We start from the raw sequence: 17,937 nt of genomic DNA, 5'->3' as shown, positions 1-17,937 counted from the left end.
CAATCTTAGGAGTCAGGTAAACTTCTGTATCCCCGTTTTATAGATGGCAAAGCTGAGGCACAGAAAACTTAAAGAAATTTACCAGAGTAACACTCGGTAAGCAGCAGCAGATAGGAACTGTTACCATTGTGATTTGTGCCCTTTCAGAATATATTTTTGGAAGGGTAGATGGACAGATACTTATACCAAATTGATGGCATAAGAAAAGCACATGTTTACATTCCACTTTTTTCACTTAATGTCATATTATGAACATTTTCCTATGCTATTCAATAATCCTTGATAAAATGATTTTCATGACTACAGGGTATCCTGTTGTCCTGGTGGACTACAATGTATTCAACTATACTCTGTTATTGAATCTTTAGGTGGCTTCCACTTTTATGTTTCCTTTGCTACTACAAATATGGTTGTCCTCCCTTATCAGTCAGGATACATTCCAAGACCCTTGATGATTGCCCAAAACCAGGAAGAGCACCAAACTCAACATATACTATGTCTTTTCCTATACCCATATACTACGATTAATTTAATTTATGAACTAAGCATGATGAGAGATTAACAATGGGAACTAAAAGTAGAACAATTATAACAATACACTGTAATAAAAGTCGTGTGAACGTGCTCTCTCTGTCTCTCAAAATATCTGATTGTACTGTATTACCCTTCTTGTACTTGTGATGACATGAGATCATAACGTGCTAACGTGATCAGGTGAAGTGAGTGAATGACGGAGGCATTACGACATAGTGTCAGGCTACTGTTTATGTGTCATCAGAAAGTTCACCTGCTTCGGTGGTCCTGGGTTACTGAACCATGATCATGTCAGGGGTTGGATGTCAGGAGCAGATGGTGCTGATGGCTAGGGATCCCAGGTGGGGATGCAGTGGGACAGTGCAAGATTTCATCCCACTAGTCAGAATGGCTTGCAATGAAAAACTGAAAAATTGCTTCTTTCTAGAGTTTTCCATTTAATATTTTCAGATCATGGTTGACCATGAGTAACTGAACCTCAGAAAGCAAAACTTCAGATAAAGTGAAACTACAGCAGCATAAAATCAGGTGGGTCTTTATAGATACATCTTTACCAATTTTTAAAATGATTTCTACAGACAATTTTTGCATTTAGGGTTATTGGATCAAACATTGTAAACATTGTTAAGGTCTTGGATATATACAGTTAAATTCTTTTCCTAAAGGGATGTACCATTTTATAGTCCTATTTCATAATATAAAAGTTTCCATCCCATTGCTCCCAATAAGGTTGAGTATTAAAGATTTTTAATCATCATTAATCTGATAGGCAAAAGATACTTTGTATTGTTACTTTAATTTTCATTTTTATTGCTGAGAAGTTAAAATTTTGCTTATTTATCATCTGAGTTCTTCTGAGAGTTTTCTATTTTTTTGAGATATTTTTCTTATAAACAGTATCATTCCTTACACATGAAAGATTTCACATGTGGCAAATTATTTTGTTGTTGTGTTACCTTCCACTTAATAATATTTGTGGGTTTCCTTATTTGAAATTCAGAATTTATTATTTCAAGTGAGATCTGACAGTCTAAGTCCGAAATATCTTACTGATTCTTGCTACCACAGCATCTACATTTTAAACCTTCTGTTAATCAGAGTAACCTGCTTTTAGAGAATCTTTGAATAAATTGCTTCAGTAAAGTGTAATGGTCATTATCACTGTTTACCAAATGTATCAGCTTCTTTTCCTTCTGGGCACTTGGCAGGATTGCTTTTCCCTGAACCATCCTTAAGGGTAGGTTTGCAACATGACTTTTTCTGAGCTGTGAGAGGTAAGCAGAGGGAGCATCCCTTCCAGGTTGAAGCTTTGGCAGGAGAGTGTGGTGAATTTTCCCATTCCCTTACCATTGCTGTGATGGCAATGGCAGAGAAGAGATTGCAGAGAAGGCAATGGCACCCCACTCCAGTACTCTTGCCTGGAAAATCCCATAGACAGAAGAGCCTGGAAGGCTGTAGTCCATGGGGTCGCTGAGGGTCGGACACGACTGAGCAACTTCACTTTCACTTTTCACTTTTATGCATTGGAGAAGGAAATGGTGACCCACTCCAGTGTTCTTGCCTGGAGAATCCCAGGGATGGGGGAGCCTGGTGGGCTGCCCTCTATGCAGTCGCACAGAGTTGGACATGACTGAAGTGACTTAGCAGCAGCAGCAGCAGCTGTGATGATATTGGGGGCACATGACAAGATAAAACCTCCACTGCCCAGATCCCACAGTGATATTCAGAAAAGCCTCTTTACCAGTATACTTTGGACATGAATGTGACTGAGCAATAAACTTTTGCTGGCCTAAGTTGTTGAAATTTGGGGCTGTTTCACGGTGGCATAACCGAGGCTCTCCTGATGCCTCATTTGAACCATTCAGCACTGTATTTTCCCTTCTACACTTGGTCATGCCATGTTCTGTACCATGGAGTCTCCATCAGCCTGAACCCCAGACCACAACCTTGCCACCCCAACCACAATGGATATGTACATAGATGACAGACTTTGTGACTAAAGTTGACAATCAAATATAGTATTCTGAGTTAAATTTGAATTTCAGATAAGTAACAAATGAAATTTTAGTATGAAGTGAAAAAGTGTTAGTCACTTAGTCATGTCTGACTCTTTGCCATGGCCTGCAGCCCGCCAGGCTCCTCTGTCCATGGGATTTCCCAAGCAAGAACACTGGAGTGGGTCACCATTTCTTTCTCCAGGGGATCTTCCCAATCCAGGGATCGAACCCAGGTCTCCTGCACTGAAGGCAGATTCTTTACCATTCGAGCCACCAAATATGTCGCATGAAATATTTCAAAGATGCTTATCCTAAAAAAAATATTCCTTATTTGTCTGAAGTTCATAATTATTTGGACATCCTCTATTGCCAGGATCCTTCGAATGTCTTGGGGAATTTTTTCATCCTTTAAAGACCATTTCACTGGGACACAAGCTTTTTCCTTCATGGTTGTCACTCTACAATCTTTATGCATTTAGCACTGCGAATAATTCTAAGATCAGTACGACTTCTATTTCTGTAGGATCTATTTGTTCCTCAAAGTAAAAAATTTCACCACGCTGTGTTTCAGTATTGTTTTATCTTCAGTACTTTTGCCTGCTTTTCAATGAGCTGTTCATTTTGCATTATCAGCTCAGGGAAGTTTCCCTTATTATGTGCTTGATTAATGCATCTTCACATTCACTCCTGTATCTTTCTCAGGAAGAATGCTCTGGGTTTTAGATTTCCACTGCTGTACTCTGTGTCCATCATATTTCTTTTATATCATTGTTTTAATCTCTTTGTCTTTTGCTTCTGCATTATAGGAACATTTTTACAGCACCTTCCACATCACTGACTCAATTTTCTGCAGTGTCAATTCTGTTCTTTATAGTTTCCAATGTAGGTTTTGATTCTACTATTGTGCTTTTGGCTTCCTACATTCAGCCATTTCCCTTTTCATCTGATTAGTGACTAAACATCTCGGCTTCTATTTTTTAGTTCATAAATTCTTTATTTTCTTACAATCACAAAGAAAATATATTGTAAAATTTACTTCTATGTTTAGATGTATGCTTGTCTATTTTATCTTGGGTATAATCTCAATCTTTTGTGTTCAAAGTTCTCTTTATATATGTCCAGTGATTTCGCTACCTCTTCTTTGAACAAAGCACCATGTCTCTATATCTAATGTTCACCAGTAAACAATGTGAATGGGCTCTTCTCTGGTCTTCTTTCCTGCCTACCTGGCTCCTATAGGAACTGTGTTTCCAGATATTGATCTTTAAGACTGGTTTATGTACATGAGCCTTGGCCAATACTCCATGTCTAGGAATTCCTTATCGAGTGGTCTCTACTCTCTTGGAAAGTACTTGCTGCTCCAACTACCTGGTAAACTGATTGTGCAGAGAATTATTTTGAGATAATATGAAGTCATAAACAGTTTTCTCTTGCCAGAAAGAATCTGTGACTACAATAGATGTTTCCAACTCAAGTTAGGGATATATAGGAGAAATGCACAAAAGCTTTCAACAAATTCACCTCCGCCACTACTGGAAACATCTCTGATTTTCTAATCTCTCCCCTTTCAGTCCCCACAACTCTTCACAGCACTATACTTATAGTAGATACAATACTTTCCAGGGCATCACATACATGCTGTTTGAAGCCTCTGTGCCATCAGTGAAGTACCACATCTCTGAGGATGGTGGCAGGTCTGAGATGCTTAGCATGCTAACATGTGCTCTCTCTCTTTCTCACAAACACACAAAACACACATCCCTTTATCATATCCCATGCTGCTGGATACTTGACATTCCCAATGCCCATGATGGCACTTCCAACCTAAATGGATAGGTAACCAGAGCAATCCATTAATTTTAAGTTTAAAACAAAATTCAGGTAAGATATCAGTAAAAAGTAAAGACCAGGGGTCTATTTTTCCATGAACTCTCTTCTCTCCCATGCTTGTTTGTGATACCAACCAATGTCATCATGTCATTAGCTCATCCCAGATTTCTCTAGAGCCTCCTGCAAGCTATGGCTCACTTTACCTTTCTCGATGCCTGCCAGCAACTAAACCCTAAGTGTAACTACTGAATACGTGGCAGAGGAAAGGATTTGAATGGCAGCCTTCTTGTTCTGCAGCAACCATGCAATTGACATATAAACAAAGACACTGGAAAACTGCCAAGTTCGGGAACTGCACAGCCTCTCATCAGAGCTCCAGTCCCTTAACTCCTCTCCTTGGCTGTAAGAGTAAATCTCCAGAGGGTGAATGCTGGACCATCAATAATTGTACAGACAATGGCAAGAAGAGGGCAGTGTAAGATGTGACATGGACACCGTGCTGAAGTACCCACAGGCAAGGACCAACCCTGCTGATGTGTATGACAGCACTGCTCTAGCTAACGTCTTTTTAGTTTAAGGTTGTAAAACTGCCATTGTTTGGGTGACAGGTGGTTGGGATCATTATTTTCTATTTACCAAACCCACAGGAAAATTTGGAGGGGAGAGAAGAGGTCAACTTTTCAGGTCTGGACTTTTGAGCAGTCACAGACGGATGAAACCTCTGTGACCTTGATTTTTTATCAGCCATAAAATGGAGATAAGCATACTAAATTTGCAGGCTATTAAGAATTAGATGAAATGACATTCCCAAAGTCCTTGGCAGAGTATCATGAACATGGTAGGTGCCCAAAACATGTTGGTGATTACCATTGTGAATTATGCTGTCCTGTAAAACAGTAATGCATCCATGGATCTTACTGTTCAGCACAGACTACATTTTTCATCCTCGCACCCTCCTCTGTTCTCCTCCAGTGCCTCAGTTCCCATCACATCACAGGAACTTAGCAATGACTTGTTGGTCGCAGGAATGAATGTTTAAATGAACAAAGAACTAAGTGAGGGATTCCCCAATAAACTGCAAACAATATTGATTTAAGAAGCCTGGAATTAGAAGCTGATGGTTAACTTACTTGAGCAACTTGGGAGCCCAAGTGAGAGGGAGTGAGGGGTCTGTAGCTGGTGTTGCGCAGCGTATTACAATCAGTTCACTCTGGATACATTTTCTACTATAAGGTATCTATCTCAAGGTTAGGGCTTGTGTCTTACTGAGCTCTGTATTCTATACCCTGGCTCAGGGAAACCCTTCAGAAGCTGTTTTCTGAATAGAGGAAAGGATGGGTGGGGTGGGTGCGTGTACCTTAACTTTGATGATGTCCGGATTGTACTGAACTGCATCTCCCCATTCCTGCATCAGGTCCGCTGTTGGCAGCTCTTTGTATGCCAGGGCAGTGACATACTCACTCGCTCCTCCTCGTACAAGGACCACCAAGTCTTCCACCATGCTGTCTTTCTTGTTTCTGTCTGGAATGGATACGGAGCCCTGGCATGTCAGGGGATCCATTTTCACACCTTGAAATTTGCTGCAACCCACCTGACAACCTGGTGACTATGTTCAGGGAGGTCACCCTGGAGATGTAAGTGGGACAATACGCATCCCTGCCAGCAAGGGAGTCACAGTGCAAGGGCAAAGGGTACTGCACTCAGTCGACACAAGCTGGAGACAGGACAAGAAAGGGATATTTATTTTTAGCATCTGTAAGCGATAGTCGTTAAGTGAGTCTATGGAAAAGAGCTGAAAGACAGATATATACATACATACATAGGGAAGATCATAGGTAAATAGACAAAGATTATTCATCATTTATGTGCCATCCACTAATCTAACATTATACATGTACTAACTCACTTATTCTTCAGTATGAAATAGGAAGTATATAATCCTTCCTTTGCAGATATGAAATCTTAGGCACCAAGGGAAAGTATTCACTCCCCGTACCACGCCCAGCCTCTGAGCTATACCACTTCTTTGTCTCGGATGACAAAAGTGGGAAAATCTATAAGGTGTGAGCATGAATGTAATAGACTCACTAAATAATGTCTACTGTTTTTATTTCTTTCAATGTCTACTGTTATTATTTTGACTTCTCAAGCAGTTTCCCAGGAAGCCCTCAATCATATCAGTAAGTCATTCCTATTCTAATTTTTCTTGTGCCCGAAGCCAAAGAAACTGGTATAAAGTGACTATTCTACTCTGAGCTTGCAGCACTTGAGCATCATACAAACGGAGTCTTGTATACTACTGGTCAGACTGTAAACTGAGACTGCCATTTCAGAAAAATTTCAGTATTACCTGGTGTAGAATAAGTACATACTCTACAACCCAACAATTTTACTCCTGGGTACATTCCCTAGAGATCCTTGCACATGTGCGTCAGAAGAGTGTGTAAGAATGTTCACAGCAGCTCTGAATATAATGGCTTGGTACAGGAAAGAATCCAAATGTAACAACAGAAGGAACAAACTGATATATTCATACAATAAAATACTATGCAGCAGTGAAAAAGAAGTAACCATAGTTTTACACAAAAACATGATATCAAAGAAAAACAAAATAAAAAAACCAGAACTGAAAGATTACATTTCATCCATATAAAGTTCAAAAACAAGCAACTCTAAGTCATTGTTTTTATTTAGTTGCTAAGTCCTGTCCAACATTTTTGCAACCCCATGGATTGTAGCCCTCCAGGCTCCTCTGCCCATGGGATTTCCTAGGCAAGAATTCAGGAGTGGGTTGCCATTTCCTTCTCCAGGGTATCTTCCCAACCCAGGGATTGAACTCACATCTCCTGCATTGGCAAGCGAATTCTTTACCACTGAGTTACCAGGCAAGCCCAACTCTAAGTCATAGAGGTTAGCAATACATGTAGGTGGTAAAACTATCATGAAAGGAAGGATGTGTTTAACAGAGACTTCAGGATGGTGTTATCTCCAAAGAGAGGGAGAAGTTGTAACTGATAAGGGTCCCAGGGTACTGGGTAATGCTCTATTCAGTAACTTGGATGGGAGTGACTTTACAAGTTTTCTTTGAAGAGCATGTATGTCTTCTGCCTACCTCCCTATGTAGGATGCATGTTCCAACACAGCCCCACCAAAATAAACAAACAACAGTATCCACTGCACATCAGTCACAAGAAACTCTTCTAGACCAGCAGTTCATTTTGTTGTTGTTTTTTAGTTTTGTTTTGCTTTGGCTGTGGAACTCTTCATTCACATATGATCACAGAAATAAGGACAAGCTTAGTCTGTAGAGCAGATGAAGGAGAGTAGCTCAGGGTGCAGAAGAGGTTGGGACTAGAGCCCTGCTGATCCCTCCCTCTCCTACTCTACTTTCGGTGTTGATTCCCAGCTCCCCTGTGTGGCCTTTCAGATCTCTGCTCCCAGACTGGCTCTAGCACTCACTCCTAGTCTCACCCGCCATGTGAACTCTGCTACATGACTTGTGGCATTGCCTGCTTTTCTAGTTTCCTTCTTGCCCATTGCTTCAGGTAAGGACTAGCTGCCTCAGCTGTATCCCCCACGGCCTCCACCTGGCTCCTACCTCTCCATCCTAGACCATCCTACCTCTAGCCAGGCCCACTTCCGGCCCCCAGAGCAAATTTTCATTGTTAGATTTTTTTTTCTTCCTCCCTAAAAGCAACCTTGATACCTTACTCCTCAAGTTGCCTGTTCCTGGAAGCCAGACCAAGTTTGGTGCTTATCACTGCCCGGTCCTTGATTTTTTAATTGTTTGCCTACTCATGTGAATATCATGAAGACAGGAAGACCATCTTATTCATTTCTGCATACCAATACAATAGTAGGAGCTAGGTAGGTTTTTATTGAATGAATTAGTATTTTAATTGAAATGTCTTGGAATATGCAATCTTTAGCTTAAAGAGTGATGGGTCTGGGCTGCTGGAGAAGGAAGGATGATAAGCAGAGAAGTCACATGCCCTTGCCACTCACCTTTTATCTCATTGAGAATGTCACTGCACTTGGCCTCCGACACACCCAGCTTCAAGTAGACCAATGTTATGGCGGCGCCGATTTTAAAATCATGTTTAGCACAGTCGTGGATGTTCTTAAGAGAGTAATCTGAAGGAAGCAAGAAAAAAGGTTTATGACCTAAAATGGCAATTTGTCCTGGGCCTTTTCCTGTAGTCGATCCCTGATGCCAAACCCTTCCTGGAGGCCCACAGGGACTCAGGTGTAAATTAACGGGTGGCCAGACTAGGGACAAGAAATGCAGCAGGCAGCTCCTGGCACCAGGCCAGAGACCCCATTTGAGATCAGCATCAACTTCCCCTTTCAGCTTCTACAGATACTCAGAGGGTTTTTGCCGCTCTCCAAAGACAGGAAGAGCTCGGAGTCACTTTCTAAAAATATGGCTTCTTATCAAGTCTCTAGGTATTGATCCAGTGAATAGAGGCTGCTGTGAGCTGTCCTCCCTTCTCTACTCTTTGATGTAGTACGAACAGTTACTTGGTCAGTTGAGATAATGTTTATGAAATGTCTGGTATAGTCCCTGGAAAAGAGAAGAACCAATTTCCCTTATTTCGTCTTCATTTCTGGACCATTTCCCATCTATTCCTCTCCAATTCTCCCCAGGGCATCTTCCCATCCTGGGGTTGCTGAAGTCTTCCATATGACATATGAGCACCTTTCTATAGCATTTGAGGTCAGGGAAAGGAGAGGAAACAGCTTTAACACCTGGGATTGCTGGAAATATTGATGTGGATCAGTTTTCCCCAAAGCATGTTCCCTGAAACATGAATCCCATGATGATATCTCTTATATTTCTTTAAGAGCAACAATGACAAGAAACCAGGCTTCTGCAGTCGAGTCAGTGTGATAAATGTGGTATCAAAAGTGATGGAGAGGTCACTTGATTTCAGTATGCCTGTGAAACTCTCAAGTGGGATCTATTATGTTTCCACAACTTGATCATAGAACCTTTCTGTAGAAAGCAATCAGAGGAATTATGACAAGTACTTTTGAAACCTCTGGTATGGAGTTCAGTACCCTTAATCTTGGCAAGACTGAGGGAGGCCACACTGACCTTAATTTACCTTATATGCCTTCTGTCCTCTTGCAAGTTCACTGGACCTATTACCGAAACCCGGCTCTGCCACTGTAACCTGGGTGACCTGGGGCAGGTCCCTTAACCTGATAAATGCCATATTGCAGGAAAGAGTACGGAATTGGGAGGAAGAAATCATATCTTAGACTTGACTTTGATTACAACTAGAAAGACCTGTAATATCTGTATGGAGAATGGCCTGTGGAAGGAAAATGGGAGTTGAATATTAGTTTGGAAGCTCTGATAATCTAAGGCATTTCTGCTCAAAGTGTGGTTTAGGAACCCGCAGCTCTGGTATCACCTCAAAGCTGACTGAAAGGTGGAATCATTCTGCAATGCAGATGACTACAGAAGAAACATGGGAAAGTTCTCTTTGGGGGCATGTTAAGTTTTTGATGGTCAGCAGACATTCAAATGGAGATCTCAAAGAGGCATTTCTACATGAGCTCTTCAGTACACAGAAGAGATCCAGGATAGACATATACGTGTGCACGTATAAAGCATTTAGAGCCAGGAGATTAGATGTTATTGTCTAGAGGGAGTTATGTAGAAAACAGGACTGCCCAGAGAGAGGGCTGGCAGAGGAGAACCACCATCAACACATCAACAAAGGATGCTACTGCTGCTGCTGCTGCTAAGTCACTTCAGTCGTGTCCGACTCTGTGCGACCCCAGAGACGGCAGCCCACCAGGCTCCCCCGTCCCTGGGATTCTCTAAGCAAGAACACTGGAGTGGGTTGCCATTTCCTTCTCCAATGCATGAAAGTGAAAAGTGAAAGTGAAGTCGCTCAGTCGTGTCTGACTCTTAGTGACCCCATGGACTGCAGCCCACCAGGCCCCTCCGTCCATGGGATTTTCCAGGCAAGAGTACTGGAGTGGGTTGCCATTGCCTTCTCCACAACAAAGGATGAGGAATCTGCAAATGAAACTGTGAAAGGAAAACCAGGGAGGGAGAAGGAAAACCGGGAGCATAACTTATAACCCCTCCCCCAACAAGGAATAGAAGCCTCTCTCCCTGTTAACTCATAGTTCCATGCGCCCCATCAGTAAAGACATGGTCCTCGGGTGGTGTACCTCCTCTGTCCATCGCCTCTTTGTTCATGATGAGTGTGTATTCATAAATGCCCCCAAGCACAGCCTCTGTGATGTAGTGGGTTCCAAAATCACGGAAGAGATCTCTGTACTCCCCATAGCTGTATTCCAAGGGCAGCTGCTTGACTCGCTGAAGGAATTCATGATGCAGCATGAGGTTTCTGGTTTTCAGCTTGTAATGCGCTACTTCAAGGTCAGAGCGTGCGTGCAGGAATTTGCTTTTCTAAATGAAACACCAACAAGGGAAAAGCAGACCTTTAAAGTTAGAAATCTGGAACGAGAAGATGAACTTTGCAAATATCATCCAATGTTCTGGCCAGGGGTCATCACTCATGATTCCTTGAGGAGACCTGAGGGAAGACGGCCCCTTTGACAAGCCTTCATTTTTTCAGAAATATTCTGATGTCCTTTTCGGCCTGGAAGAGCTTGCTCTTTGCTCACTTCCTTACAATGGCAAATAAGCAAGGAGAAGGAAGGGAAGCAGCAGCAGACAGGGCAGGCAGCAGCGGGTGCCTGTGCTGCTTTCCAAGGGGAGACGGGGTGTGCTGACCGCCAAAGGCAACATCTTGGTTGATGCTTCTTTTGTTAAAGAGAGGAAGTGTTACTCAGTGGTGCCTGACTCACTGAAACTCCGTGGACTGTATATAGCCTGCCAGGCTCCTCTGTCCATGGAATTCTCCAGGCACAATACTGGAGTGGGTAGCCATTCCGTTCTCCAGGGGAGAAGGGAAACTTCCTGACCCAGGGATTGAACCCAAGTCTCCTGCATTGCAGGCAGATTCTTTACCATCTGAGCCACCAGGAAAGCCTCTTTTAAAGAGAAAAACTGTTTATTCAGGGAGCTATACACTGCACAGGCAGAGTGTGGGCCATCTTGGAAGGCAAGAGAAGCCATGGGAAAAACACACTCCATAGACAAAGGATGGGCTATCTCAGAAGGTGAGAGGGGGCAGTTGATGCTGTTTAAACTGAAGAAAAGGCACTCTAGAAAGAGTAAAAGCGATGCTTTAGGAAGGCTGGACACTGCAGTGCATGGCAAGGGTCAGCAGACCACAGCCTGCACACAGGACGTGGCATCTGGTTTTGCAATCCCGTTTCATTGCAATGCAGCCATGCCCACATATCTGTTCATTGTTCATCACTGCTGTCAGCCTATGATGGCAGAGCTCTGTGGTTGCTACAGAGACGCTGCAGCCTTGCAAAGCCTGAAATATTTACTCTCTGGCCCTTTACAGAACAAGTTTGGTGACCCCTGGTGTGTGGAAGAGACTGAAAGATGGCAATACTAGATGAAGGGCAAACATCCAGGGATGTTGATATAACCTGAGACGAGGCGTTCCTACACTGCGGTGAAGGCTGAGGAAAAGGTGAATGAGTAGGAAATGCACATTCCTCCTGCATCTTAAAACTCTTACCCAGCTTGACCTGTCAGCTCTGTAAGTCATGCCACCTCTGCTCCCTGCCCTGCTCCCCACCCTAGTCCTGCCACAGCCATCCATGACTCCTTCTTCCTCATCTTTCCAACTTTGCAGCTGCTAGATGCTCTGTTCATGGTCTTTCTAAATATTTTAGGTTTCCTCTTCTGCTTGGGTTATGACAAAAGCTTTCCCACTGATCTCCCTTCTCCCTCTAGCTGCCCTCAGTGCTCCAATGAGAGTTGATGTCCTAAAACTATTAATACCATTAAATGCCACTCTGTGCTTAAAACAAAACCCAGTCGGCCTCTCCATTGCCCAAGAATAAAATCAACTCCATTACTCTGAAGGTAAGAATGTCATGATCTGTCCCCAAATAGCCTCCTGGCTTCAACTTTTACAACCATGAAATCCACCCTCCCCCGTACTGTACTTTTCTCTAATACCTACATGATACCTCAATATCCATCTAAAATCTTACTTTCCCCCACATCTGTCATTCTCTCTCATAATATAATTTTGCACATGTTCCTTCTGCCAGACATGCTCTTCCTTCTCTTCTGCCTGGCACACACCTCATATTTAAAATTTCTGCTTAGCTGGGCTTTCTATGTGGTGGCACCCTTGAACTTCCTGACTCTCCACCTCCCAGGACTGCATTGCACGTTGCTTATCTTTCCTTTATAGAATAAACCATGCAGTATTGGGCTTTCCCAGTGGCTCAATGGTAAAGAATCGACCAGCAACACAGGAACCACAGGAGACATGGTTTCAGTCCCTGGGTCGGGAAGATCCCCTGAAGGAGGGCATGGCAACCCACTCCAGTATTCTTGCCTGGAGAATATCATGAACAGAGGAGCCTGGTGGGCTACAGTCCATGGAGCTGCAAAGAGTCAGACACAACTGAAGTGACTTAGCATGCACACACACACACATGCTGTATTACAACTGATGTCAAAATCAGGACCGTTATCTGCATACATGTTTGTTGCTCCTACTAGACTGTGAACTTGAAGGCAAGAATTGTGCTGTACTTGTCTCTAGATTCCAAGTATCTAGATTAGTACCTAGCATGAGGTAACATTATGTAACTGGCTGTTTAAATCAGGGAGCTGGGAGGGAAGGGGAGAGAGACGGAGAGACAAAAGGAGACGAGGATGGTACCCCTCTCTTTCCCTCTAACAAGACAAGTTCCTTTATAATCAGTCCTGTCCTTCATCACTATATTTTAGTCTTGAGCACTTATCAAGTGCCATCCTGAACCTAAAGATGAAAGAAACAGCCTCTGTGCCCGAGCTGCTCACAGCTGAGAAGATGAAGAAAAACAACCAGAGACGATTACAGTCTAATTCATGTTTATGGCTCATTTTCTGCTGGTTGGTAATTTGGCAGCAGAACTTAAGCCCCTCACCATTCCTTTTTTCTCACATAAATCACTGTGGACTTTTAATTTCCTCCATGTTCCTCTCAGGTTAGTTTTCTACAACATCACGCCCATGCGGCCAACTCTCAGTGACCAGGGAATAAATACACCTGGTCCTTTCTGGAATCCAAGGTTTTCCAAGCCCTCATGTCACCTTACTTCCCATTCCAACTGCTCCGCTTCCACTAAGTCACGGGCTTTGACCTTCACCTTATAGGCAATAGGGAACAGGTGATATGACCAGGTTAGTATCAGAAAAGCATTTTTCTGGCAGCACATACATTTGAAGGGGAAAATTGAAAGACAGGAGGCTCATTAGGAGGGCTGGAGCCAGAGGTGAAAGGGCCTAGGCTAGAGAAGATGTAATTAGAGTTTGATTAACAAATATTGGATAGCCATAACTTAGTCGGTAAAGAATTCGCCTGCAATGCAGAAGACCTGGGTTTGATTCCTGGGTCCAAATGATCCCCTGGAGAAGGAAATGGCAACCCACTCTAGTATTCTTGCTTAGGAAATCCCATGGACAGAGGAGTCTGGTGGGCTACAGTCCATGGGGTTACAAGAGTGTCTGACATGACTTAGCGACTAAACCACCACCACCGAGACATGGAAACAACCTAATGTCCATCAACAGATAAACGGACAGAGAAGACGTGGCACATATACAGTGGAATGCTGCTCAGCCAGAAAGAGAACAAAATAATGCCATTTGTAACAACACGGCTGAACCTAGAGACTATCATACTAAGTGAAGTAAGTCAAACAGAGAAAGGCAAGTACCATATAATATCACTTATATGTGAAATTTAATATATATATGTATTAGGACTGAACCTAGGACTGAACCACTTTTTTGTAGAGCAGAAATTAATACAACATTGTAAATCAACTAGACTTCAGTAAAAAAATGAAGAAATATTGATGAGTGAAGGATCTGGTGGCCAACAGAGGTGGGCTTCCCAGGTGGCGCTAATGGTAAAGAACCTGCCTGTCAACTCAGGAGACAGAGAGACATGGGTTCAGTCCCTGGATCAGAAAGATCCCCTGGTGGAGGGTATGGCAATCCACCCTAACATTCTTGCCTGGAGAATCCCATGGACAGAGGAGGCTGGCTGGCTACAGTTCATAGGATCACAAAGAGTCAGACACCACTGAAGTGATTTAGCACAAGCCACAAGCCACATGTGGGAATAAAGAGAAAACAGAACCAAATATGACTCAGATATTCTTAGCCTCGAAAGGCAGAAGGAAAAGAATGCTATTTAACATAGAGAGCTTGGGAAGAGGAACTTGCTTTGGAGTGTCCACAAGGCATCTGGGTAACGATACCCAGAAGAGAGGGTGGTGCAGGTCTGAGCTTCCCAGAAAGGGCAGAAGTGGTGGCAAAGGCTCATGCTTGCCCTGGCAGAGGAGCAGGGTGAGTAGAAAAGGACACTTAGGGGGGGTGGCTATAGAGGAAGAAGAAAAGATACCAAAAATTAAATAGAGAACAAGTGGGGCTGTTAGAAACCAGGAAGAAAACTAACTTATAAGGAGCAGAAAGCAACCATGAGAAACAGGAATGTGACTCCATCAACAGCTCCAAGAAGCTGGAGATGAGGTCTTGGATAACATTCTGGAAAGGAATTTCAGCTGAAGGTTTAGAATAGAAGTCAAGTTGCTGGGAGTCGAAAAGTCTCCAGAAATAATTTAGTTTTGGCAAAACTATGCTCCTTAGTTTAATAAAAACCAAGTGAAAAGCTTATTAGTAAATAAGAGTACAAAAAAAAAATAAGAAAAGAAAATGAGAGTACACAGAGAGCTATATTCGCTATCCTATGATAAACCACAATGGAAAAGAATGTGTATATATATGTATATCTGAATCACTTGGCTGCAACAGAAAGCACACTGTGCATCAACTATACTTCAATAAAAATATTAAAACTGAAAAAATAACACAACACTGTAAATCAACTATACTCCAATAAAACTAAAACAATTTAAAAATAAACAACGCTATACTAAAAAAGTAGAGTAAATAATTATAGACGGCCACCACTGGCTGATCTTTCTGAAAAGTAAAGTTAATGTAAGACCAAGGTATTTTTTGTGAAAAGCTTTTCAATGTAACAAATATAATTGGTTGTCAGGACTAATAGCAACACGGTATACAGACATCCGTGGATATGAAAATTCAAATGAATACATAGGAATGGAAAAGCAAGCAAAGGGTACCTACCGTATGAGAGAATCGTTTGATCCTGCTAATAAAATGTTGGCCAATATTACTCATGCTGCTGTAGCCAAGTTCAAATATTCCAGCAATTTTGAAACCCAAGCTGAAACTAGACTTGCTAATTGCCGTCCCTGTGACGTTATGTTCGAAATCTGAGTACGATTCATATTCTGTCAACGTAAAGTCATATTTGCCTCGGGTCTGAAGGAAGAAAAAAACAAATGTTCCATATGTCATTTGACTCACATCAGTTCAATTCAAATCAACCGACACACACTGTACTCTTACTATGTTGCAGGTATTAAACAAAGTACATTGGATGCAAAAATCTCAGAGGCACCCACACCTCCACTCCCAGGGCTCTTGATCCAGCAGGAGAAACAGATGAGCCCAACACGGTGAGCAGACACTCAGAGGTGGGTGCTTGATTTGGGTTTTGATGGGCAGAAATGCAGGAGAACATTCTAGGCTGTGGACTTGGGTGCAGGCAGAAACGTGAAGGTACGAGAGGGCAGGGTGGGGCCAGAAACTGCAGGGGGTTGAAAATGCGAGTGTGGTTGTACCAGAAGAAACAAGAGAGAGGAGAAGACAGCGTCCATGAGAGAGTGAGAAAGTGGGCTGGCATCCAGATTCTGGGGCTCTGGGATGACTTGCCGAAAAGCCAACAGAGGCAGTGGCTGAGCACCAGGAAACTCATGACAGGACAGAACAGCAGTTGGGTTGGAAGGGATGGATTTGGGGTCAGAGAGGCAAACCCGTGCAGACGAGGAGCTCAGTGGCAGCTTGTGAGGGGCTGGTGAAAGGTCTTGGGATGGGGTATGGGGGTGGGCAGATGCAGGGACAGAACAGCAAAAAGCCTTTGCGAACTTAGAGGAGCTGTTTGCTCAAAAATTGGTGCTCGTGGTGCTGTGCACAGGGAAGTATCTAGGGCGCTGCCTCGGTGGCCCCCAAGTGACCAGCCCCAAAGTGTCTCCATTCCCATCCACTGGCTTCTGGAGGCTTGCAGTCCCCCATAACAGCTCAGCTTCTGAGGAAGAAAAGCAGACGTGATTCCAAACATGGTCTGGAGTGAGAGCCCTAAGGCGGAGTGCACCATTTTCTCACTGGGTAACCCTGGACATTGGGCTTCACCTCTCTGTGCCTCAGTTTCTTCCTGTATAAAATGGAAACAGTAACAGTTCCTGCCAGCGGGCTTGTTCTGAGGTTGAGTCTGTATGGGTAAAACACTGCACAGTGCCTGCCACGTGCTCCAAACACAGCTACAGAGAGAGGAGACTCCGAGCTACATAGCCGGCCTGGGTTACCAGGAGAGAAACGTCTGCTCTGAGATTCTCCTTTGAAAGTGGAGGCCATGTATGGCAAAACCACTACAATATGGTAATTAACCTTCAATTAAAATAAATAAATTTATATTTAAAAAAAAATAGAGATACCAAAAAAAAAAAGTGGAGGTCAGAGGGATGGTGCTGGTCAACACGGGGGAGGGTGTATTTATCCCAAGACTCATTTTGTAATTTTTAGCCAGTAACTGTATGGGGGTGTGGAGGGGACCAGGAAGGAAGAGAAAGGAGAGGTAGCAGCTTAACATTCAGGACTATACCATTTTATTTTATCTTATTTTAAAATTTTTGTTGATGTATTTATGTATGTATTTGGCTGTAGCAGGTCTTAGTTGCAGCTTATGGGGTCTAGTTCCCTGACCAGGGATTGAACCCAGGCCTCCTACATTGGAAATGCAAGTCTTAGCCATTGGACCACCAGGGAAATCCTAGGACTGCACAATTTTAGACATGAAAACTACCAACCTGGTCATCCAGTCCAGTCCTCTCATTTTACACATGAGGAAACAGGTCAAGAACAGAGCAAGAATTTAGCCTAAAGTCCAGTCCGGGGTCCTGGGGTACACCCAGATCTTCCCCCTCTGCCTTACGTGTGCATTATGCAGTGACATAGTCTACTCTGAACCCCACTCCCTGTGAGATTGCTTTTAAGTCTGTGTTAATAACACAGGCTTATCTTGGCAGAACATTTTATAACTTACAGAAATGCTTAGAACAATGCCTGGTTCTAATAGGCAAGGATTTGATAATAACAGAAGTTGATTCCTGTTGTCTGGCTGTCTCTGGTTGCTAGGATTCTTGCATGACTATCGTGATGTCTCTAGTATCACCGAGCATCTGGGACATTTACATCTTTGCCACTCAACTGACTACATTCATTCAAATCATTGACTGACCAGTGATTCCAGTCATGAGGTTAAGTTGCTTGGGTCACTTCCTACCCCACTGATGTAATTCTTTGGGGCTTCCC

General features: G+C 43.0%; 1 protein-coding gene across 1 annotated transcript in view; it reads right to left on the bottom strand.

Moving 5' to 3' along the window:
- Window positions 1-17,937, bottom strand: part of C8B (complement C8 beta chain) — a 44,907-nt gene that overhangs the window by 9,992 nt on the left and 16,978 nt on the right. The window contains exons 6-9 of the mRNA XM_005903330.3: window positions 15,631-15,828; window positions 10,554-10,794; window positions 8,367-8,495; window positions 5,719-5,882 (exon numbers count right to left, since the gene is read on the bottom strand). Of these exons, the coding sequence (XP_005903392.2) occupies window positions 5,719-5,882; window positions 8,367-8,495; window positions 10,554-10,794; window positions 15,631-15,828 (732 nt within the window). The remainder of the gene's footprint in view (window positions 1-5,718; window positions 5,883-8,366; window positions 8,496-10,553; window positions 10,795-15,630; window positions 15,829-17,937) is intronic.

Source organism: Bos mutus, chromosome 3 (assembly GCF_027580195.1).
Source record: "Bos mutus isolate GX-2022 chromosome 3, NWIPB_WYAK_1.1, whole genome shotgun sequence".
NCBI classification, from domain to species: Eukaryota; Metazoa; Chordata; class Mammalia; order Artiodactyla; family Bovidae; genus Bos; species Bos mutus.
This window is presented reverse-complemented; position numbering and strand designations above follow the sequence as displayed.